Source organism: Anas acuta, chromosome 7 (assembly GCF_963932015.1).
Source record: "Anas acuta chromosome 7, bAnaAcu1.1, whole genome shotgun sequence".
Classification (NCBI taxonomy): domain Eukaryota; kingdom Metazoa; phylum Chordata; class Aves; order Anseriformes; family Anatidae; genus Anas; species Anas acuta.
Window position 1 is genome coordinate 28,829,436 of NC_088985.1, and position 26,178 is coordinate 28,855,613.

Sequence of the window (26,178 nt, forward strand, 5' to 3'; positions counted from 1 at the left end):
ACTTGAATATGGCTGATGAAAATATTTATAAGCAACAGGAGAATAATTTTCTGTAGAGCAGTATGATCTAACTAATAAACATCCATTTCAATAAAACCATGTCTATAAAAGTTGTCTAGTTTTATTTTAATGGATCAAACATGAAAAATGTGTGTGACCAGTTTAACTCTAGAATAAGCAAACAAAGCAACCAAAGAAACATTTGGGGTAGGAACTTTCTCTGGATAAACAGCCCCTTTTAGGATGTGAGCACTTCCATAGCTGAACACAAATATCTATTTGAAACAGCACTAAAGTGCACTCCTAAATGAGCACACAAGGTTGTTACTTTTTTTTTTTTTTTTTTTTTTATGCAGGTCATCACTGTGCTGTTTCCAAGATTTAATATTTTGATTTGGACATTTTAGTGCCAAGTATGTAGCAAATCACTTCATGCATTGTAAACCCTCCAAAATCTTCAAAATTAAACATGAAAATGACCAAAGGAACTATTAGCAGTCAGTGATTAATGCCATTGGCAAATAAAGTGAAATATGGCTATCTTTTGTACATAAAGACATGTGATTATTTGATCTGCTTGGGAACAAACCTGCAAAACTGTTCTAGTTGAAAAACAAAGGGACAAAGTTATCTGGGCTTGACTGAAGTCCAGGATTTTTCATTAATTACATGTTTATTAAAACAATTAAAAAAAGAGATTGTAACAATGTAAAAACAAATTTATTAAATATAATAATAATAATAAAAAGTTTTTATGTTCTAGTCTCAAATTAACTTATGCATAAATGACTGTTACCCTGTAACAACTTCACTATCTGATTTTTCTGAATTCAATATCTATTTCGGTATTTGCAATTTTCGTACCAATTTGGGTTTGTAATGTGATGTAAGCTCAGGGTTTTTTTTGCACTTCTTACCTGTTTAAACAGTTTGAGTAAATATGCATTTTATTAGAATAATAGAAAAAAGGAATTGAATGCAAATATAAAACACTGTTCTCTTCTATGTCTGGATTAGCAACGAACTCTGCATGACAAAAAAGAAAAAAAAAGACTTCTTTATGTCAGTACACTTGGCTTTATAAAGACCATTAGTACTTTGTTCTCTAAAACAAAGTACAAGCATCTAATTGTTTGAAAGATTTTACTTGAGAGTTTTGCCACTACATTTCTGCTGATACATGTTTATATTTTGTTTGGAAAAGGAATACAGTTTAAAAAACAACAACAATTGTACCACTTTGGATTTTATTTTAAGATCTGGCAAATTAGCTAGGAGAGTGTTTTTTTAAGCAGAATGCGCTGCTTGTGTTTTGTTCTTGACCCTATAATATTGCTCAACTCACATATAAGTGATACAGATTATAACATTGCATTGTCTGGTTTAGGACATCCACTTGGGATGGACAAAATATTTTAGAAATAATCAGAACCCAGTTATGTAGAGATGCAAGCTGGTCTCTCTCTGTCTCTCCTCTCTCTGAAAATTGCTGTATATAGCCTAGTTTTTATAATCCATTCTTAGATCACCCTATGCTCTAGTTGGTTGCAATCATTTAAGTTTGAATTGCTGTATTTGGTTGTTTTGAACTGTGTGAGGTTTGGGGAGGGAAAGGTGGAAGAGCTATTTCACGTTAGATGAATCTATAGGAGAGGTTTGTTGTTGCTTACGTTTGTATGCTTCTGTAAAATTTCCGACTTAATTTCTTGTTATGTATACCAGGTTAATAACATTTCACACGTTGAATTTATGTATTTGAAAACAGAAGTGTAAATCTGTTTACATGTTTTGTCTCTGAAAACATGAACCAAGCAATACTATTATATCCAAATGTACATTTTAAAGGCTATTAAGTGAAATTTTATCAGTCTCCTAAACATTTGTATTCTGTAGCATCTTTCTAATAAAAGATGAGTGAGAATCATTGGTTCAGATCTAGATAAAAAGGGAAAAAATGTAAATGAATTATGCTTGTTTATGAATTCTGCACAGAATCAATTCAGTTTCATCTGTTATGTTGTGGATAATTTCATGAATTTAGATCTGTGAGTATGCTTATTATATTAAAATAGTCTTTCATTTATGCAGCTGATCACTTCTCTAAGGCAGGTATGTTTCGTTATCTGAATGAAACAAAACCAGAGGATTGGCACTCACATATAACTATCCACTTCTTGTGTTATACTTTTGCACACATAGGCTGCGCCGTTGAGCTACCAGTCAGATAAAACTGTTTTCTTACTTGATATTGTGTAATGGGTGGAACTGAAGATGTACTTAACAGAACTGGATATCAGCATCTTTTTGTGTTTGTTACCATAATGGATTTGGGGGAAAATGCTGTATGTTTCTAAGTACCTACTTGTAATGTTTGTCAGTGTCTTATAAGTTTGACCCTATTAGATTTTTTTTGTATCCGTAAATATGCTGTAGTTACTTTTTAATACAGTGCTTATAACACACTTATTTGTTCTTTTGAAATGGATATCAATTTCCTATTAAACATTTATCTGCGTACCAGGGAAATTAATAATAAATTTACCCCCAAAAAATAAATAAATCTAGTTGTATTTAAAAATACGCTTCATAAAAGTAGTTAAAAGGTGCTATTCCTGAACAGAATTTAAACTTTATTCATTTCTAAAGCTGTCTGTTGCTCTATTTAAAGTAACTTTTTCAAAAACTGTAAAGATACTTTAATATTTATATGTTTATATGTCTGTGTGTATACATATATATATATATATATATATACATACATATATATATGCACACACTTTTAATTTAGGTATTGAATTTTACCCATACCATAAGATCAACCAATTAACCTCTCTATTTGTGAAAGGGATTTGAGAAGTCAAAGTGAATATTATTGCTGCTCATCTAATTGAAGATGTAAAATATTCTGTAAGTCTAAGCAAAAGATTATTCTGTTCTGCTTAATTTGTAATACACATTAGTAATGTATTTGCATAAACACTAACCACGTCTAATATGGGGGGGAGGGGGCAGGATCTCTGAGCAGTGTGTTTAATATTTTTAGTTTTCTCGATTTTGTTGTCTTTTGGTATTACATACTGGGTATTTCCACATTTTGAATGATAAATAATGAATGATAAATGAATTTTGAATGATAAATAAGGTACAATACATGGAAAATGTTCTATTTATATGAAATTAGCAGTCACTTAATGAAAGGAAGGCATTAAAAAAAGAGTGAATTACCTTCTGTAATGGAACTATTACACCTTCAGTTAATAACTGATTGGTGAGATAAATTTCATACTGTGTAGATCTGTGATACATTGCTAAAGATGCTGTTTCTGTTTCAGAAAACCTGTTTACAAATGTGTACTTTATTTTTAAGTACTAATTTGTTATCTGTGGACAATCTTTTTTTTCTTCTGACTCTTCTCATTATAATTGTTCCTGCGTGTTTCTGTGTACATGGTCTTTTTATGAATCTTTGTGAGAAAATAGTATTTTTTAGGGGGGACACATGCTATCTGTAGTCATTATTTGAATCTTTTGTGTAACTGTGGCTGATTTTTCTCTCTTGTCACTGTGGATTCAGGCTCCAACTTACCTGAAACAAATTCTGTTTGGTACTGATAAGATCACTTTTTATGAAGCAGGATACATTTTTAAATGGTCATTTTCAAAACTCTTTAATATTAATTTCAGATGTTATAACAATGTAATACTTTTTTTTTTTTTCCTAATGTGATTCTATCAGGATATTATTCTTGTACTTTTATAAGGTTATATGTAGTGATGTTGTAGTTTTTCATTAACAACGTATAATGATGTATTCTGGAAATGTGCTGTCACTTAAATGTGTATGTACTTAATTTGGTTAGGAGACATATGTCTGTGATCGCTAAAAAAAGCATAGCAGAAATTACAGTATAAAGAGCAGCAGACAGAGTCATTAGGTTTGAAGTATACCTACCTTGTATATATAAAATAATTACAAAGTAATCAGAAACTCCTCCTTGTTTTCTAGTATATTAAAGTGAAGTTGTATAAATGTTGTACAGTGGCATGGGGCAAGGCTTATTTTATGCTGGTGCAGCTGTGGTTAGGAAATTTGCAGTATCTACGGCTTGAATGTATAATGCAGCCCAACAGATTTCTGGCCTTGTAATTATTTTTAGTATATATATTACATTGCAGTTTCTATTATAGAACTAAGGATCTTGTCTTGGATCAAGATTCTGTTTTGTTATTTGTTGTATAAATGCTGGGGGGAAAATGTTTCCTACCCTAAAACCCTACCAAACAGGGGAAGAAAGAAGAGGATTAACAGGTAGAAAAGGAGAGAAGAGCAGTGATGAATATTAGCGCTGATTCATTTGCGGTCTGCATGTGCAAAGTTTTGGCTTGTATTTTTTTCTTGTAAGTATTATAGCAATGGAGTTTTAACAGAGGGGTTGAGAAGTTCATAAGGAAAAATAGCAGGCAATTGTAGGTGCGTTTGAAAATCCTCCCAACTATGATGAGCAGTGGGAGAATGGGTATTTGCTTGCAGATTTGGCAGCTGGAGAGTTTGTCTCTTTGGCCAGTCATACGTATTTGCCAAGAGGATATTATGAATGAAAACTGATAAAGTGTGGTTAGCCAGGATTTGAAAATGAAGATGAACAAGTGAAATATGACAGGAGGAGGAAGGGAAAGGGGAAGCAGGGGTGAAGGAAGTAAACGGAAGTACTCCAAAGTGTCTTTTAAATGGTCCAAATCGCTGGCTAGAAAACAGCAAGATTCTTTTTTGTCATAGCCAGTGAAGAGATTATTTGAGAAACTAGAGCAAAAGTTGATGAATACCTGGACAGGAGGTTTACATATCAGTTGATAAGAGTCTGTATTTTGGCATTATGCAGGAAGAATCTGGAAGACTTTGGACCTGGCATGGTAAAAACAACCTGAAGATTATGGGTAGATGATATAATGAGAAACCAGCAAAGGTACCAAAGGAAAAGTGAAAGGACATTAGCTGGGAGAGTTAGAATGACAGAAAGTTGAAGAACTCTCTTCTATTTATTTTGAGCTTGAACCAAAAGATACGTATGTCCACACGTGTTCCTATAAGAGACAAGTCATCTCAGATCATGTAGTTTTTATTTAAATTGAGATTCTACTGTTGTCATTTAATTCTGATGTCAGATAAATACTTAACATAACGAATCAGGATGCTAGAACAAAATCAGTCAGCCCAGATTTAATGTGAAGACTTCTGTTTTGTGCAGTATGTTAAATCGTGTGTTATAGATAAAGTAGACAAAATCAGTCAAGACAAAATCACACATTTATTCTCCAGGTCATGGACAGTTCATGGAAGGAATAAAATCTTTTCAAGATTTTGTTTTACTTAGGCAAATGATAAATGTGTTAACATTCTGATAAATGTGTCCACTTACTTTTTTCAATAATTTGTTTGGTACTGCGCAATGCTTGAGTACTTAAAAGCATGGTAGATCTAAGGTTTAGTTGTTGAACTTGTAGAAGCAATGACTGAATGTGTTAAAACCAATTGCTCAGTTCAATGATAGTAATGGACTGAGATACAAGACTAATGTAACTATTTGCTATCATGAAAAACATTTGAAATAAGTCCTACGGCTTTATAAGGCCCTGTGAGATTGTTTGTATGTCCCTTTTGTGTGTATACCTAGATGCACAAGGTTTCTCTCATCCTCTTTTCTCTCTCTTTCTCTTAATAGATGTATGTATGTATGTATGTGCAGGTCTTAAACTTGGGAAGTACTAAAGAAACCATTCTAGTTTGTGTAAAGGTATTGTGTGTGTTGGGGGGGGGTATATTCTAATGAAATCTTTATAAAATGAGGCCCCCTCTTTACCTGAGAATGGACTTGTATTCCCAGTCGTGTGTGTCATTTGAAACTATACCTGAGAAAAATTTTAGCTCCCCTACTGATGTTTTCATCCTGAGAGACCCAGTTTGGTAGCACAGCAGTAACCTGTTCAGTCATGGCCTTGGTACGGTATATGGAGAGCAATGACTTATTCCAAAGTTCTTGTTGCTGGGGTGGCAGAGGGGATGGCATACATTAGACCTTGTAAAATGAAGAAAATAAGTCCGTTAAGATTGTCATAGGGTGTGTGTTAAAGTGATTTGTTTTGTTTGTTTGTTTTGTTTTGTGTTGCTTTGTTTTTTTAAATACTTCGCTGCTGCAATGATTCCTAAACGCTGTGCAAAGATTTAAGTAGCAACTGCTCCCATTTCTTAAGAATTTAATTTCGGGTCCTATGAACGAAGAGGCTTGTGCCACTCTGTACCCACCTAATTGCTTTTTCCATATTTCTTCATATTTATGGGCCCTTCCAAAGGGTCATACTGAAAATGTTGGATTTGCACTGTGTAGGTTCAGGTTCAGCATCATCTACTCAAAGTTTTCTGTGACAGTTGTCTTGCATGTGCCCTAGAGAGAGAGATATATTTGACGAGTCTGAACTTAAACTAAAGTGGAGAGAGGAAGAGAGAGAGGCTGCTGTCATACCTGATGGAGGAAACTGATTAGACATTGACACAGTTCATGAATTCTTAGATTTTAAGGACAGAACAACTACTATATTATCTAGTCTCACCTACTGTATAAAAGGAAGTCAGAGAATCTCACCTAATTTTTTCAGTGTTGAACTCATAATATTGTAAAAATAAAAATATCTTGTCCAGAAAAGCATCAGCCATTGGTTTGAAGGTATTAAGAGATAGTAAGTCACCTTCTTTCCTCCCTTATCATTCCAAAAGTGAATCACTCTACATTTAAAGGAATAGGACACCCTATTGCTAATCTGAGTTTGCCTGGCTTTGAGGTCCAGTCCAAATTCTTCATATTCCATTTTCTGAAAGACTAGCAACTGCATAATTAACTGGAACATCCTTTCATGAAAATATTTAAGGACTGTAACTAGATTTCTTTTCAGTTTTATCAAGATAACTGCTTTAATTCCTTAAGTCCCTCATTGTAAAATATGTGTATTTTTTACTTCCAATTTGTAAATGTTTTCTGTAGCCCTTCTCTGTACTCCTCAGTTATTCAACACCCTTCTTAAAATATGGACTGGAGAAGTAAGAAGCTTTCAATTCAGTTTGGTATTGCATTTCAGGAGAGTATGAATCATGGGTTATTCACAAAGATTTTGCAAGACACCATGAGGCAGCCTCTGCATTGCTTTTATCTTTTATGTTTGCCAAGTTATCATAGTGTGTCATACCAACGCTGGTTTACTTTGTCTAACTGTAGAAAATGTGGTAAAGAGTGAAATAAGGTCTCCTGAGCACCCATGCTTCATGTTTTCCTCCTCTTAAACATGCAGTTCCCACAACTGAGATCAGCAAAAGAGTAAGTCACATTTACAAGTAGCATGGAAACTTCTGTGGACTATAGAAGTAGGTACCACAAGTGACAACCCTAGTCTGCCATTTCTCTCTCATGTGTTGATAACATCAACATCTTCTTTGCAGCCTTTAGTGCAGAGAAAAGATCATGATAAAGCCCCCATCTTGCTCCTGCCCTTGCCACCCTCTTTCTCCTGCCACAGCCCATACTTTAATCACGGGGTCTGTAGAATGACTGCAACTCAGTGTCTTAGGTGGGGTGACTTTTTTTTTTCCTGCCTATGAATAAGTGATCCCTGCTGGCTTTTGTATTATGATTTGATGGTGATGTTAGAGTTTTAAAATGGGATGTGGCCTGGAGGGCATGTGCTTCAAAGTAGCTCACCTACTTTCTCGGTGTATTGCAGTGTGTCCCTCTGGCAGGAGAAGTGTCAGAATCCTAATTTTTTTTTCACCTGTCTGCAAGATTGACATCTCCTGTGTTGCATGCTATGAGTTATAGGAATTTGTTGTTTTATAAAGCAGGAACATCCCGAAGCATGTCCTATTTGCAAACTTAGTAAGTGCTGTATGCAAAGTGGAAGAATACAGTGATAAGGTACAATTTATATCCTTTCAACTGCATCTCATTTTTATGACACTAACAAACAGCTATATGAGGAGATGGCAAAATTGCACCAGAAATACATCTGTGTAGTGGGATTCTTGCAGTTAGCTGTAGCAATTCCAAGAGATGGTGTAGGGCCAGAAATGACTGTCAAATTGCTGGCAAAGCAGAGCCATGTAGGTAACATTGCCATGATCAGAAGTGTCCCACTAGTGGCCATTTGTAATTAACAATGGGGATGAGCTTGTAATTAGGCATATGATTCTACTGTGTGAAATTTTAAGGTTGAATTTGACCTCTCAATATTTAGGTTTCCATCTTTAAGCAGTGAATACTTCTTGCATTATTCATGTCGGTAATCTTATGACATTATCTGAAGCTACTTATTTGTAAAAGGTGAGCAGTGTTAGCAAACGGGACCCTAAAGTTGAGAGACTGATTAAGACCCCAAAATACTGTTAATAATTCTAATGCTATTTTTGTTTTTTTTGAAAACCATTAGAAAAAATTGTTTGTCTTCCCTACCTTTTTCTGGGACAAAGTATCAGTTATCACAGAGAAGTGTGCTGACATTTCAGATACAGCACTTACAATTGCTGGTATGAACCAATTTAAAGGACAAATAACCTTAAGTCTGTGTTAGCTTTCCTGATCATGTTCCTTTCCTTAGGAGATGGAAAGAATGTGAGATCCAGTAGTTCTAGCTTCTCTTTCATTCTTCACCATCAACTTGCAAGTTTCTGGAAGGTTGAGTCTCCTTCATATTCAACTTCCCATTCCATGTAGGAAAGTTGACTATCAAGAATTGCTTAAATACAACAGTGTTGGAAAAGATATGTTCTATCCCTCCCACTGCAGTGTATGAAGCGTCAGGTTCTTTTTCTCTTTATTCTTTTGTTTTTCTTTGTCTCTCCACTGCTTTGTAAGTCAAAATCCCATACTGAGAAGAGGCGAGCTGATATCAGCCAGTGCCTCACCAGCGTGCATTTTTAAGGAACTTGATCATTTGGTTGCTCCTCATCCTGTTTCAGCAATTTCTTTGTGTGCAAGCAGTACAACTACAAAAATGATTGCATTATTGTGTATGTCAGACATGATTTTAATATTTGTTTATGGAATTTTAACCCGTGATAACTAAAAGAATAATACTTTTTCTATACGCATAAATGTGAGGTATCTGTCCTAGTTCAGACTGCTTCCACCTACCCTGCTTTCTTCAGATGAGCAACATTGCATGACTGGCAAGAAACTATAAAAAGCCATCTGAGTTATAACTTACTGCCCCCACAGAAATTACATACAAGGTCTTTAATGGATCAAAATTTCCCTAAAGTCCGAGTTAGAGTATTTTTAAAAGGCCAAGAGCCATCATTCTTACCTGCATTAATATCCAAAGCACTACTGAATCAAAATAACATTTCTCAGGCCATCTCTCTTCTTGTGTTTGTCCCAGCTAGAACAACTGAGCTCATGCAATACCCTACAATGGAATTCAACTTTTAAATGAAACAAGAAGAAAATGATTTTATTCATTAGAACTTGTTTCAAGACCTTTCTGTTCATCCAGAACTTCTTGGTAGTGTGAATTAAAACGGGAAGATTCTCAGCTAAGCGTGGCTGGCACTGTTGTTTGTATGTGTGTTGTTTTTTTTTCTTTTAATCCAGGTGTTACATTGCCAGCGTGTGAAGTTTTGTGCATTTTGTTTCTAACTGTGCATTGCATTGAGGAAATTCAAACTGTCTTGATAGGGCTGTCAATGCCTTCATTATCAGGTTGGGTTCCAGGAATCCATTTTGCTACTGTGTGACCTTTTATACCAGTCAATAAAGCCGGTGTATTTGTGCTGGTGTACAAATGAAATAAGACAGTAATGAGTCAGGCCACAGAAAACAGCAAACAGCGAGGTATCAGTATATTTATCACTGTGTATGGCAGCTGCCATTGACCTGTGTAAAGAAGTTTTATGCTGGTTTGGTTAAACCTTGCTTAAACATTTGACTTCATGCGTGAATCATGCAATCCAGATCTCTTTATGTTGGTAAATTAAATGTATATTCAAAATCTGCTTTAGATTGCTGCGTTCATATGCTTTATAACCTACAGGACTTTCTTCCACTTTCCTCACCTGGCTGTGTTTGACAAGGGTCCTCAGGAGACTGCGTGCTGGTGTCCTTCCAGACACCCCCAGTGAGTCAGGGAAGAGGAACAGCTGCTTCTCAGGAGTGCCTCGTGTGCCTTCTTCAGACCAACGTGTTTTCTGTAACCACATTTATTAATATTCCTATTTTAATGCATCCATGTATGTATTCACCATATCAGGAGTGTGGTAGCATTCGGTTTTGTTGTCCTGAGCGCTGCTGTTTGTCTGCAGTTCAGTCTTTCAGCCCCGCGTATTTACCAGCCATTCAGGCCGCTTGCAGTATTTACACATACATTATGTAAAATAAAATAAAATCAACTACATTATTAAGACTGTGGGGGCTGTGAATAGATTATTACAATTTGCCTATCATGGTAATGACACCTGTTAGAGGTGTGATACAAAAGGCAGTGACAGGCAGTGTAATTTAGTAATTGTAGCCATTGTACTACGGAGCTGGTCAGTTCACCAGGCAAGTACAAAGAAAGCAGTGTTAAGGCTAAGCAGGGGTGGGTAAGCTTAATAGACAGAGCTGGTGCTTCACTGAAAGAAACTTTTGGTGGAGGGCTAACTCCCCGGGGAAGGAGTTAGAATGAGTTGAAAAGAATGAACAGAAGTATAAAAATGGTACGGGTTTTCTTGTTTCTGTTCTTAAAGTGATAGAGGACTTCTGGTGATGAGCACGGCTTGTCCCACTTGCTCAAGGAGGGCAGAGAGAGAGAAGGAAACTTTTTGAAATACCGAGAGGCTAGGAGGCTGTTCGTTTATTGCTGCCACGGTGCTGAAGTAAGGCCAGGCTCACAGCTGTCTCTTTCCTCATCTGGCAGAACATCACAGACAGCTTTGGCAAAACTGTTTTTCTACTGGGGTGGTGATCAAGGAGTCACAGGGTCAGAAGGTAAATTTGAGAGGTCACAGAAAGCCACTGCTGTCAAGTCATAAACTCATGCCCCGGACAGATGTGCATGTATATGATTTGAGTGCTCGTCTGGGTGCCACCCCTGCTATCTGAAGAGTTAACTACAGTCTGAAAAGTGAACTGAGGTCTTCAGTGGCTTTTTTGCTGATATATAGAAACCAAAATATTCATGGTGGGTTTTGTTGTTTTTGTTTTATTTTTATATCAGAGGTCACGAAGCTAAAGATACAAGGTTAATTTTGTTACTAGTTCCTTTGTAAGTGTGTTTGTTTTGTAAACAGTTTGGAGCACAGACCACAGCTTCCATACCTTGGGCACAGAGGATTGAATGGTCAATGTTTTGTTAATAACAGACAGCATTGCTTTCAATCACTTTGTGAGCCAAAGAGCAACACAAAGACCACACAAATTAACCTTTTCCCTGATGCAGTATCCCTATAGACTCCTAAGAGACTGTGTAAAATACACAGTCATTAATTAATTTTCTGTTTCTGTAATGATGAGAATGCCAAATAGCTTATAGACTTCTTATACCAGACTTTTTTAATTATTAAGTACTCTGAGCTTGTCTTTATCTCTTCGTCCCTCTACCCTCCATCTGGATATTTGATTTTCCAGCAAGCGTATTGGTCTTTTTTCATGAGAACCTGTAATTATTGAACAAATTGTTGTCACAATGAAGACCTTTTTAGGGTTTCATGAGGATGCATTAGAAAACAATAGTCTTGCAAGATAAGTAGTAGACAGAGCACTGCAGCATATTTGGGCCAGATTGACTCATTTAACAGCTTTAAAGGAACAAGGAAGTAGCCTGAAGTTAACAAAGATCTGCACAGCAGGGCATTTATGCTAGCAAATACTAATTCACATTTGCTAAACAGTATAAACAGATTTGCAGGCAACACCAGGCATCCCATTTAAACGGATTAGGTGTGTCACTTACCTATTGTCTGGGCTGAGGAATGTGGGGTGCTCAATATGCTCCTTGCAATTAGCCCAATTAGGCAGACACGCCCTTTGTGCAAGCCAGTTACAGGGCACTTAATCCATCGATTGGAAAGGTAATATTTCTTCTGTGAACTGAGAGGTTTGTCCTGTGGTGCTACTTGCATTTTTGCTGATTCCACACCTAGCCGTTAAAGTGACCACGCTTCATGTGCCAGTCAGCTGGCTGATAAAGTGTATTTGATTTTTATAAACTGTGCAAACTGGTGTATTGACTTTGTTGCAGTCAGCTGACGGGTTGCTGCAAGAGGAAGGGAATACCAAAGAGCTTCGTAATTGGAGCAAAACCAAGCGTTAATAAATGGGCCATCCCTGTGGTCTCACGCTAAGTGCGGAGCAAGACTTGTTTATGTTCACAGTGCACCACCCTTACTAGTGACTTGCTTTTTTTCCCAGAAAGGGTTAAAAACACAGTGAAGGATTCATGCGATATGCATGCTATTATCACTCATTTCTGGAGGAAGTGATTCATGTTACGCTGGGGTTTCAGAAACTCCCGCGTTCTTTGTTTCCTGCCTGTCATTCAGATGGTGAAGGCCAGTTTCCCAGTCTCCCCCAGCTAGTTGGAAGGTCAGTACAACGGAGTCCCTCTGAGGCTCGGGAGGAAGTTAAAGAGGCAGTCTCAAAGGCACCTTCCTAGAAAATTATTACAAAAGAAGGTTGAGTAAAAATAGGAGAAAAATGAGCTGGTATTCAGCTGAGCACTTGCACGTTATTTACAAACATCTGAATTAATTGTGAATTATATGCCAAAGTAAAATCGAGCTCTGTGCCAAAAGAAAGGAGCTTAAGCTCCTTGCACACTCTCACAGTCTTCTGCTGGCTGCAGAGGGCCTCAGTGCCGAGCTGGGGAGGCAGCGCTGGATACAGGAGCAGCGGTGCAGGCTGGCAGCACGCTCAGGAGCTTCTGCACACCTCATAGCTGGCCTTTGCAGAAACCTTTTCAGACTTGCACCTGAAGAGGTCACTGTAGTAGACTGGGCTGATACAAGCTAATTCCTCAAACACGGGTGGTAAAATCCTCACCTAATGCATCCTGAGCTCCAAATCTGCCTAGGCCCACGCTGTCATCATCCGTGCCCATTTTATCAGTGATACTGTTTCAGAAATCCTTCCCTGGCTTTATAAGGTTGCCTTTCTTTGAAGAAGCTTCCCAGGCTTGTAAAAGATCTTCCTGGAGGTAGAAATACAAAGTTCACAGAGCACAGATAGGATAAGAGATTTGGCATTGGGCTCCATTTCCTAAGGAAAATGAAATAATATCCAGTCTGTGAAACCAACAGGAGGTCATTCCACTCGGCTCTCCCAGGCTAAAGTATTGTGCATAAAATTATCATATAAGGTGTGAAAGAATGCTTCTTTCAAACAGACAAGAAATTGGATCAAAGGCGACACGCCTCTGCTTGAGAGCAGCCTTTACTTCTCATGAAATCACTGGGGCTCCTTGATGGGTTGAAGGCAAGGATGTGGCTGCTGCCCTGCTTGTGGCCACATTCAACCTTCCTGGAGTCAGGCTCAGTGTTTGTGTGCGGTGTTTAAAGGGTAATAGCACTAAACACTGCCCTCGCAAACCACCGTAATTACTTCTACTGCTGAAAAAAAAAAAACACAGAACATGAACAAAAATATCGTAGAAAAGCTATTTCTAACACTAGTGCTGCTCTTTATGGCTAAGTGGCAGCCATCATTTTTTTCCTAAATTATGTGTTCTTTTTTCAAGCATTTGGATGATGCAAACCAGATTTTTGTGGCAGCATTATTGCTCATAGCCAAAAGAGCATTCAAGGAAACACTGTATTTCTGCTAAATTGCCATTTATTCAGAACACTTTGACTTGTTTATCCCTTTTCATTCTCGTAACAAATCAAGTAGTCATTGAGCTTGTATTTCTGAACATAAGTTCAGTAATAATTTTAGGAAAAGTAAGATCTATCATCCAATTTTTGGAGGGTAGGGGGATATGCAAACTTCTGGCTCTCAGGCTATTTTTAAAAGGAAAACTCCCCAGGAAAACTGTTTTCCAGTAAAACTTCCTGTTTGTTTTGGATTATTTTTTTTCTTACATGTAATACTATAGTAGAAATTTTTTGATGTAATTGGATTCTGGATGGTGTTCTGGAGTTATTTTTTGGTTTGTTTACTCATTGTCTGCAATGATGCTGTTAGTTTAGAAAAAGAATCATTGTTAGCATTCATTAGAAGAACACTGTGAATGCCTTTTAGTTATTCACATTGCTTTTTATTCACTTTGAGTGTTCCTAATACTAAGTGTTTAATGGAGGGAATGTTCCAGAGAAAAGAAATGGTAAGAGATAATCATGCAAAGGTATGTAATTATGAATATTTGTCTCAGGCATGTGAATATGAAAGTTCTTTGGGGTTCATCCAGTCAGCAAGTAAGAACAATAACATGAGATGGAGGTGATTAATCTCGTGTTGCAGAGAGAAAAATAAGAATTGCAAGTAATCAAAACAGTATCTAGGACAAATAGTTCACTGGCAATCCATAGGCCACACATGTTCACATGAACAAATTATTGAATTGTTTCAAGGTGAGCACATGTGTATACAAGAAAATTTTTGTATGCTGTCGTGAATGGAAAAATGTACTAATACAGTTGCATAAATTGTTTATTTTACCGATACTACACAATTCCATTTTCAAAACAGACCATTTCTGTTCTGCCTGTAAAGAATGGGAAGTACAACCATTAGTTTAGAACCGACTTTGCAATTCAGACTTTTACATTAAAGAAAGCAAGGTGACAGTCAGCTCTATCTAACGCATGCTATATCCCTGAAAACATTGTATCATTCACCTTTGAACATAATACTGCGATTCATTTTAAGATGAAAGCTTTTAGAAGCTAGAATGAAGGATCAAAATAAACATATTTTTCCTTGTGGTATTTCCTGATTTGGGGCATTTCTGCATTGTATGTTCTCTTGTTCTGCTGTTTGGTTTCTGCATAGCTGCTCATTCCCCTCTTTAAAAAGTCTGGAGTTTTTATAGGGACATTTTTTATCCTTACTAGGCATTGTAACTTTTAGCTCAATAGTTTTTAATTTGATTACAGTGAATTAAGTTTACCTTAGGATCTTTGGAGCCCCATAGAGAGCTGATCTGATTAATTACTGTACAAAATAGATTGTTAAAATAACTAGGTTTTATGCAGTTTCTCTTTGTTCTTTCCTGTAGCTTCTGTAATTCATAGACGTTGATACTGCTGGATGAGTGAGGTTAATGCAGGAGACGAATTCCCACAGGCTTGCTCCTTTTTCTGATTTCAAGAGCAGACTCCTGTGGGTGTGGACCATGTGGATCCCCCACCAGGGCTGCACTGTGTGCTTGCCGGTGTGTTGAATCCCGTCTGTCAGTCCAAGTAGAAGACCAACAGAGGAATCAGGATGGCCTTGTGTACAGGTCATTATGACTTTAGCAGCAAATGAACATCTCTAATGCAGAGTACAGACTTAAGTTTGTTTTATTTATGGTTTTAATTGTAGCAACCTTCAATAACCACAGCCAGAAAATATATTATACTGATCATCACTGCTCCTGGCCTGTGTAGTGTCTGGACTATTTGTGAGCAAGCAGAGTCAAGTCTCAGAGCTCAGGACATTGCTACACTTTTATATGGATTTGCACAGGTCAGGGAGATTAGTGGTTTGTATAAGCAGATGCGGTCCTGCTCTTGAACCAGTCCTTAGTGTAGACATGGCTTCCAGTCATATTCATCCTCGTATGACAAATAAACATGGTTTATACCACTCTTGGGCAGCTTATCCCCCTCCCCCCCCTCTGCAATTTTGGCAGGCTCAGTGGTGACGAAGTGGACACAGTTTTAAGCTGGTTGGTGCAACAGGATATAAGGGTCATTCTGAAGGGAAGGGAAACCTCCTGTGTTGGCCGCGACTTGTATTTTTGATGGACGGAACTGCACAGCAGGAACTAGAAGGGGAAAGCCACCACATGCTCCAAGCACCTTCACGTGTCCGTGTGCCGCCAGAGGTGACACCTCACAGCCAGGCTAGCGGGCAAGGGGCTGGTCTTAGCCCAGGGCAAACAGCTCACTGCCTTTGTCCACTCCCCCTTTCTCCAGCACAGATCAAAGTGAATAAAAATGGTGCTTTTCTGGAGAGAGGCAAACTGGCTAATACAATCTCATCAGCTTTTATAACTTGGATTGGGGGTTTCCAGAGTTAACTCAGGTGTGTAGCCGTGAAGTCCAATATCAATCTCTTCAAACAGACCAGGGACTTCCAAAGCTGAATCAGGTTTGTAGAGATAAAGTCCAGTATTTTTTCTCTTCAAACAGACCATGCAGCCTTCAGTTTGTGAGAGATTTGTTAATGCGACCCTATGCGTTTTCTAGCTCTAATTCATTTATAGGTTTTCTGTGATTTTTTTCAAATCTTTCATTTAAGCTTGGCCATTTGTAATTTTCCTTTGACAGCTGGAGAAGTGGTGTGAAGGGAGGAGAGCTGCGATGTTACTTACTTTCCCCTTTTGGGGTATAGGCCTCATTTTATGGAACTATTGAAAGTTCTCAGTAGTTTAGTCCCTTTTTGAAGCGGGAAAGGCGCTGCTGCACTGATGTCATCAAAGAAAAATGAGCTGGTATTGAGCTGAAAAGTGCATAAAAAGTTTATGGATCTTTTTAAAAAGTTTTACCCTGAACTGCAGCAGTGGATTTTAACCTGAACAAAACCAAATCAAGTGTTAAACCTTTCCACATTTGGATTTTGTAATGGTAACTGAAACTTTAAAGGCGATGTGAGAGAGGTGAAGTACTTAGTGAAAGGCCCTGGTGATGTGTGCTGCTGAGGCATCCAGAGCAGGAGCAGGGCTGGGCCTGCCGGAAAGAGATGCTAAAACTCACTTAAACTAGACTGGTGCCAAGAATTTATCACCCATCTGTTTTGCCTTGATTTTATATTTCATTATCACCTGCAAAAAAGTCTGATTTCTGAGCATTTATTGTGAAATTAATAAAAGAGTTTACAAGGCAGTGCTGTAATGCACTCCAGGGTGTGTCCTGCTGGCCTGGTGCCATTTCTGAAGTTGTTGGAGTTGTTGCTCATAAAGTTTGTGCTTCGGTTTGTGGTCAGCGCAGAACAATATCCCAGGAAAAACACTGCAGAGTGCTGGCAGTGCTACCTGGCGGAAAGCTAGCTGGCATGCATAGCCCCAGACTGTGTAAGGGCTCTGCTATAGGAGGCTTTTATCCTGCGTTGTACCTGATGTGGCACCAAAGTTGTGACTACTTCCTGATAGCCATGCTATTTGCTTTCTTTCTTATCACAAAAGATATTTGTGATAAGATGCATCTGTAGATATGTATATGTGTATGCATGTATGTTTAAAATGATGAGAAGCTAATCCTTAAAGAGAAACCTAAAGATGAGGAAGAATCCTGGAGCTAAAAAGTTGAAGAGTTTCTTAATCCATTGCTGTCTTTTCTCAGCAATGTAAACCACAGGAGCTGTGGGATTAGATATCTTTCTGAGAGTTGTAGTTTTGTCTGGCACTGTGTGGGACTTGGGTATATTTTAATACATGTTCAGCATTGCCTTTTAGTAGCAACTGTAGCTTCTGAGCATGCTAGCACTGGGTAGCCTTAGTCAAGCAGCTTTTTCCTTTACTATTTCTTTCCCTTTTTTTTTTTTTTTTTAAATTTACTTTTGCTATCTGTAGTGCATGCAATTAACATCTAAATGAGTTTTCTGCAGATAGGCCAGGAATTTGATCAACTCCAAAATATAGGACATACTTAAAGGATTTCTTTCAGTGTTTGGATAGTGTGTTTTGTTGTTTTTAGTTTTTGTTTGTTTTTTAATTTCTCTTTTCTCCCATCCCCCCTCTGCCCCCTTTTTTTAAAGTGTTCAGGTTAGTTCTTTTTAATTTTTTTTCAAAGGAGGCATTGTTAAAAGTTTAAGCCTGGTAGACTGTGAAAATTTAATTAACCAGATTTTTAATACTTAAAATTGTACTTATCAATGGTACGATTGCAGGGTGTTGGGTGCAAAATGTATATGCTGAAGTTTCTTTAAAACTTCTGTTGCTTATTGTCATTACTTTGTTATTCAATTAGTATAGTGCCTAAAGGCTCAAACTATAATCAAGAGTTCACTGTAGTGAGTACTGTACAAGCATATGGTCTGATTTAGGATGTGAATGGATGATTGTGATCAATTCAGCTGTGGTGGCTTCATGATTTGCTTCTCAGATGAGCTACGATAACCGATTGTATATTAATTACTGCTTTGTTGCAATCAATCCTGGCTTGCAGTGGTGGCTTAAACTGATGTACTTTTCTCTATAATTACAGTGGTTTAGAAGTACATAATGGAGTAAGAACATTCAGTTCATGCAGTGAATGGATGCCCCTGGGCTTGCAGCAATTTCATCAACTACCTATAGCCAGAGTCCTGGAACTGAACTACTAAGAACAGGGTACATGATGTTTGGGAGAAAAAGAAATGCTAGGAGTGAAGTGCAGGAGAAGATTTCCGATATCCGGTACCACGCCCCATAATACTGTTCCTGTTTGACTGCTCCATACTTTTTCTGCTTGTTCCACTAGTGCAGATCTTAGAAATCTTAAAAATCTTCCATCAAACCTGTGGACTATAATTTCTTCCTTTGCTGTTCCAGTCACAGTTATAATGAGGCAAGGTCCTTTGCTCAAAGTGTTGCGGCAATAATGCCATTTGCTTTTGTGTAAAGCTCCTTCCACAAGTGCCTCATGCCACCCAGAAATGCAGAAACATCTCAAATATTTTAGACCAAATTATTCAGAAAGTACATAGCAAGCGAGCTACTTATTTGGAGTGTAGGTGTTATGGCTTTCTATTTGGACCTTTCCTGAGTTAGCAAGCATGGTCATTATTGCTAGCGTTAGGTGATGGTTGCACTTGATGATCGTACATAGCTTTTCCAACCCAAATGACTTTATGATCCTATGATTCACCAGCTCAGAGATGTGTTCTGCACTTATCTGAGCTTCCAAAATGCGGAATTTGTTCCCTTGCATAGCACAGCAGTCAGAAAGGAAGACAACATCTATATGATTAAGGTTTGTTCTGTCTGTGTTCAAATGTATTGGCAGATTTGATATAAATCCCCAAAACACAAAATAGTTACTTAATGCCATGCCAGATATATCAGATAGATAATCAATATGAATTAAAAATTGATATGTCCATGTATTTTTAGTTCCAGACTGAGCATATGGACTACTCTTGTACCTTTTCTCCCAAGAAAACAAACTGTTTCAGTTTCAGCCTGTGCTGATACTTGTTGTCTTCTTGTTATAGTCATCTCTAAAAGTATGTTATGATGTAAAGGACACAGCTGCTGTCCTTTTACAACTTACATACATGTATATAGACAACCACTGGTTCTTATCTTTTATACAAATGAAGTTAACAAACATGTGCCAGAAGTACGGCTGTGCTGTTCTCCCCTCGTGGCTGAAAGTTCTGCCAATCAGAATTTCAGTTTGCAAAGCCAGGCTAAACATATGATGTGGATTGGATATTTTGTTGATTGATTAATTTATGGCTTTGTAGTCTGTTTAGGAAAAGGCAACTGTGCAAGTTTTCATTTAAAATAACAAAGACTAATGATGGGCCTTATTATTGAATAATATATAAATATTTTTATATGTTTACTTTCTTCACAGTTATTATAACCTATGTTACTCTGATTTCAGCCTGAAAAAGAATCAACTATGGGCCAACTCCAGTTCCTTTTATTGTTCCACTTGGAAAAAAATTCTTATTTCTTGCTTTGGCAATCTGTCAGCCAATAAGCCAGTTTTAAACTAATTATTATAGGCATGGAGGCCTGCAACAGAAATCAAGATTTCTCCTGTTTTGTTCACTTTAAAAATTGATGTAATTTCTCCTAAATCACAAAAGTATCAAAAATGAGAGTAAGCAAATAACAGGACCTTTCTATATACCACAAAAGTGTGTAGTTTTCTCTCCACTACCTTCTGAAGTTGTCCATAGCTAGATATAGGTTAAGAGTAGACACTGCTATTGCCATTAGAACCTCTGTGCACCCAGCACACACTGTAAGTGTTAAGTAATTCACCGGCTTTTCAGCTAAGAGGGATCTTTTTACCCTGGGCCAGATCAGCAGGAAGTAGTTTTTATTTTTTTTTGTTTTTGTCTTTCCTTCTTGGTGTGGTACTGTGTCTGCTTTCTGGGTTCATTTGTGACTTTTGATTGAAGAAGTCATCCAGGTTCTCAAGTGCTTGGAATGCTGGCACGTCCTCGATCTTTCTCAGGCTGTTCCACTCAAACACAGTAATGGTGACTTTTAATCTTAAAGGGTTTTGGTGTTGTTGTTGTTGTTTTATGTTTGTTACAGGATGCTGCGAAGAGCTTCTGTTTCTGGTGTATGTTGTATAGGATAGATGTTCTCTGGCTGATTCTGAGCTAGGCGTGTATTTGATTGCAGTGTTTCTTACTGTTGATCTCTACTCTAATATCCACTTTACATACAAAGTAATATATTAATTCTCTCATTAAAAATATGTAGCTATCTCCAATTACCCATTCCTGCAAATAGAACTTTCCTGTAAGGAGGTACTGAAAATGTTGAGGTGAATTCAGTAAATACCTAAAGTTTAATTTAAGATCCCCAAAAAGTAAAATGCGGTTACAAGGCCATGGACATAGATCTCATCTTGACCTTTTTATTCGTTAGAACACTTCAGCAGAGAGTAGATAGAGAAAAGGAGAACAAGGACACTGTAAAATGCCGCAGTTGCTGCTCTTTTCGAGTTGCTTTCACATTCTGATACCCCATTAAGAGTTCGACAGCATGCTCTGAGAAATGCCTGTTCTGCACTTGAATATCTGGTTTCATGGAAATGCTGCAGTGTGTGCTTCCAAAATGATGATGATTTATATTTTCATTTTTTTCATTTTTTTAGACTTAATATGTATAGTGATTGAAGAGCAAAACCTTATGTTAGGGTGCTATTTAAGTACAGATTTCTAGTGTTCATGAAACGGTATGTGTGTACCCAGAAGAATGATCTCTGTTGATGAACAGAACTTCATTCCAGTTAGACACATTTATTGTATTGTGTATCCAGGCCTCTTCAGACGCTCAGCTAAACTTTGTTCATGGTCTATGCCCAAAGAGGAACCATAGTTCAAGTAGAATTTCAGGTCATCACATGGCTGTGTAGTTGAGGCTGCGTAGATCAAAGGCACATTTATGCAATTAAGAATGAAGCACTATCTAGAATCACAAAGCATATGGAAAACATACATTTTTCTTCACCTGGTCTCTTTCATTTAAGCCCACATCTCTAGTCTCTGCGAGAAATATTAAAAACACGTATCTTCCTATCTCACATGTTGTTGCTAAGCTCTTGAATAGATGAAAGGATGTTCGCTATATCACTGGATCTTTCAGTTGACCACAGTGGTATGTTCTAGTTGAGGAATTTGGCAATTACTTGTGCTCTAGTGGAAATACTTTGAAGAAGATGGTATTATCTGTAAGCCAACCTGTTAGAATCTGGCCTTTATGCTAGATCCTTCCTTCCCACATAAACAAGGCAACGGAAGGTTGTTCAGACTTTGTAGGTAGTCTTAGTAAAAACATGGACTGACCAAATACAGGTAATATTCAACTTGGAGAAAGATTTTGTCGAATATTAAAATACACAAATGTTCCTAGAAGTAGATGGGTATTATGTGGGTAAGGAGAAATGTCGTTTTCAGTTAGGCACTGGAAACTTGGTTATATTTTGGAATTCCCAGAGGAGAATCACTGGCATGATGTCTAACAAATAGTGACAGAGGTGATGTCTAAATTAAACATTCATGTTCCTTCACATGGCTATTTGCTGAAATATTTATGTTTGAATATATTTAATTCTTTTTTATGATTAAAGTTTTCACAAAGTATGCATGTTTGTTTACGCCCCAGAGATTAGGGTCAGTGTTAGGATGTGAAAGTCAACTGATTAGATACTACTTTGGTTTAACAATTATGTATTTATTTTTTCATGAGGTTTCAAGTAAATTTAAAAGTATATAATTATTTTTGTCTTCATAAAGTTGTTGAAATCTCATGGGTTTCTATAAAATTGAAGCTGTTATAAGAAAAAAACAATGTATAATGAACTAAAAAAAAGACAATCCTATGTCACTGCTTGTATTCAGAAATATTTTTAAAAAACAGTTCTGTAAAAGTTAACAGTGGTGATTGGTAAATCTATTGATGGGTTTACTTTTATCATGGGAATTTTGTATGTTTGATTAACACAGTATTATGATTAACAAACTTTGGTTTATTTTTGCAGAATTTTCCTGTATATTAAAGCTTAAAGCTTTCCACTTCTTTTGGTTACAAGTGTTTTTACCAACTGCTTCTGGTCCCTTCAGTGGTGGATTTTCTGCTCTAATATCTAGGTGACACATGAGGTCTGCAACTGTATAGTATTCCCTGAGCATCCACACATTTCCAGATCTTTTCACGTTAATATTTTTTTTGATTTTATCATAGTGTTGTTGCTTTTTGTTTTTTTTTTTTCATTCTCATTGCAGCTTCAAATAGCTTCCAAGCCTGTTGCTTCTTTGCATTACCTGTCCTTGTTTTATTGTGCCACTAGCTTCCCATTTTCTAGCTCACTGAAAACAACCTTTCAAGTACTTTCTCTGCTATCTGAAACTCAGTTCTTGGCTCCTGTTCTTTTATGAGTGCACAGTTGGTCAGCTAATGATGATTGCCTCCATCACCCACTGACTGGTTCTGGCTATTTTGCTACATACAGAGCCTCAACAAAAATTAATAAATTAATTCTGCTCATGAATAATAGGTATGATTTCATGCTATAACTAAACTAATCTAATGGTGAGCTGCCACTGAAGGGCACAGGTACAGACCTCCTCATCTATACAGTAATAGGTAATTTAGTTAATACACCTAAGGTAATTTTGTGAGACCTCTTGATGTACTATTAACTTCACACTTCGAGGTATTTACACTTAGTGAATTGAAAATTTAACTTGCAGCAGAAATGGGAGGAGACTTAATGGTCAAAGCATCTGTTCTGAAGTAACATCAGATACAATTGAGGAGAATACAGCAAGGCTTGGGTGAACACAGGAAACATAAAGTAATGCCTGTTTCTGTGCTCTCACGTCCTGAGCTGTTAATCCAAGCCCTGACATGAATCTTGATAGCCCAACTGGTTTATCTAAAGTCTGGCAAACAGGAGCAGAATAAATGTCTGGGAAATATCTCTCCAGAACAGTACCGAGCTCTGTCTGTACTATGGCTCACCATCAGACCTGTATTGACACAATTTTCCTGTGTCTGCGTATTGAAGAGTTTATGGCCATTTTGCTGCAGGAGCAAAATGCGTGCCTTCAGCTCTTTATATCCAGAAATTTACACAGGTACTTTAAAATTTTGCAAGATTATTTAATTATTTAATAATCTTGCAAAATTTGCAAGATTATTTAATTGTTCATATGCATTTTCATCACATTTTTGCTTGAATTTTGTAGTCCTTCAAAGCTATTTTTTATGAAAAAGCTGGTTTTCTTAATTGCTTTTTCAAATTTTTGTTCTAAAGTTTATGAAGTTGTCTTTAATCCCCAGCTGATTATTTTTCCCCTTTTGAACTCTATTTCCTGAAAATCTTGTGTTATAGCTATTTGATTTGAGAAAGTGTTTGCAAAACATATCTATGTATTTTAAACTTTTATTTTTGCCACTCTTTACAGTTCAAAGGGCTGTATTACAAATTCCAGTGTATTTATTCATTCCTGATAGAGAGGCCAAATTAATTTTTTTTTTTCTTCTCCCATCTGATATTTTGACTTGGAGAATATTGTAACGTTTACATATCCCATTCTCAGCCTGACTGTCAGTATATCACGAGACTGTCCCACAGGCTTCATAAAACTAGAAGATTAGCCTTAATTGTCCGCCTCTCTCTAACACTGCTTGCTATTTTTCTGCCAAACACAACAGTCAATATGGGATGCTTCCAAAGGAGAGAAGTTACACAATTTGTGAGATATGTATTTTTCTTTTATTTTTTTTCCACATAGATTGTTTGAATATTGCAAATTGGCTACCATAATTATGTAACTCAAGTTAGAATAACTGAAGAAAGAAAAGGTAACTTGCTCTTTAGCTCATCAATGGCTCAAGATAAATTACTCTGCTCTAGGCTGAAGTTAAGTTCATATCCAAAGTAGATATTTGGGTGTTTTATATGATTTCCTATTTAGCTTGAAGACTTTCTTTTGACATTACAGAGATGTCAAGGATAAATTCATTTCAATAATTTCATGATTAAACATTTATTTTAAGTTAGCATCCTTCCTCTCCAGTGTCAGGAGACAAGTCTTCCCAGACCAGCACAGACATTTTTGAATATCCTCCTAAGTGAACGTTAGCAAGGTATGAATGAGAAATAAGACATCTCGATGGTTTGAAGAGATTGAAGGAAGACAAAAGATGATTTACGGAAGATTTTATGAAGGAACACCAGTGGCTTTACTTGATAAACAAGTCCAAATCATTCAGATGAATGCTTAACTCTGGAAATAAATGATTTTTTTGTTGTTGTTTGGCAATTTTCATATGTTCCAGCCTGTCCATTTGGGGAACATATTGTTTTACATTGAATTAGGTAGATTTTACTATTTCTTAAGCAGGGAAGTTGCCATGGCAAGTTCATAGTATTGACAAAATATTTCTTCCTGTATGTGGAAGATTTTTTCCCATGCATCTCCAAAATACTGTCCTCTTGTTACTTTTCCAAACACAAGACATACAAGAGGAATGAATAGCTGACATGTGCTATTGGAAATCAGACTAAAGATGCCAACCTCTTTTTCTTCGTACTGGCATTCATGCTTTATATTAAGATGAATTATCTTCCTGTAATTCATACTAGCTTACTGAAGCTTCTGTAAAGATGATTATTTTTAATTTTTTTTTTTTTACAATGGTGAGATATTACATGCTTGGATAAGGAAATGTTTCTTTTCTCTGACAATTGTTAGTAATACAACAATTGTTTGATAATATTTCATTCACAATGGCACTCTCAAAATAGTAGCTGCCGATTCATTTTTAAGAAAATAATTACTTGTTTCTAACATCCCTAAAGAAATAATTATGTAATAAAAAATTACGACTGACATATTCGTTACCTATAACAAGTGCAAGTATTTATTGAAATTTTAAGCAATTTCATAGGGTTTTACATTTAAATATTGAAACCTATTAAAATTGCCCATGGAGATTTGTGGGAGAGGTTATCTATGGGCCTCTGCTAATTAATTATGATATATTTTATTTCCATGTGATTTGTCACTACTAGTCCTGTAAGGACTACAGGAAAAATCATTTGTTTAATCTGACTGGGACCTTGTGGCATTTAATTGTAAGCATAACTGTGATACAATAAATCCAAATGAATTTGGACAGTGATTAACAGGGAGCTCCTTGATATGGTAATGAGATTAAAAAAATGGTTCCTAAGTGTTTCTGTGGTTTTCATTAACATTTTTGCAACTAAACAGTTTTTAGGATAAGAGCGGTTGCTTGCTGTTGACCAGGATACATTACTGGTAGAACGTAACCTGTGTGATGAGTGTGTAGTGTGAAAATACCTGTTTATGCATGTATGTAATGTATAAATATTTATGCATTTATGTATGTGTACATATGGAAAGTGTACAATGAAAATACAATATGGAAGGCTTATGCTGTGTTTAATTTGGTGAGTGAAACAAAAATACACTACAGAGTTAACCTTATTATTACATATATTTAAGCATCCTAAAAATGTACTGTTTAACTAATCACACACATGTAGTTCTTGCCCTGAAAGCTTATTATCTAAGACACCTGCAAATATTTAGACATCTGCATAGCTTTACTACTGTGAGTAGTTCTACTGATTTTGTTTATCTGTTTTTGTAGGATTTATGCCCAAATTTGTCATTAGATGGCAAATTTACAGCATAAAAAATGAGAAAGGAGAAAAATAAATAAGAAATATGATACAGCTATTCAGAAAGCATATATGTTGATCTTTTCAGATGCGTTGTCATCACATTACTAAAAAGCCCAAGTTTTTAAGAA

General features: G+C 36.7%; 1 protein-coding gene across 6 annotated transcripts in view; it reads left to right on the forward strand.

The window, feature by feature from the left end:
- VTI1A (vesicle transport through interaction with t-SNAREs 1A) overlaps nt 1-26,178 on the forward strand; it is a 270,364-nt gene that overhangs the window by 87,893 nt on the left and 156,293 nt on the right. Inside the window, exon 7 of one of the 6 annotated variants that reach the window (XM_068688569.1) lies at nt 10,072-10,383. The exons of 4 other annotated variants lie outside the window; for them this stretch is intronic. In XM_068688569.1, coding sequence (XP_068544670.1) covers nt 10,072-10,244 — 173 coding nt within the window. In that variant the 3' untranslated portion in view covers nt 10,245-10,383. Of the gene's footprint in view, nt 1-10,071; nt 10,384-26,178 lie in introns of those variants that run through there. One more of the 6 variants, XM_068688570.1, reaches the window with a different exon arrangement.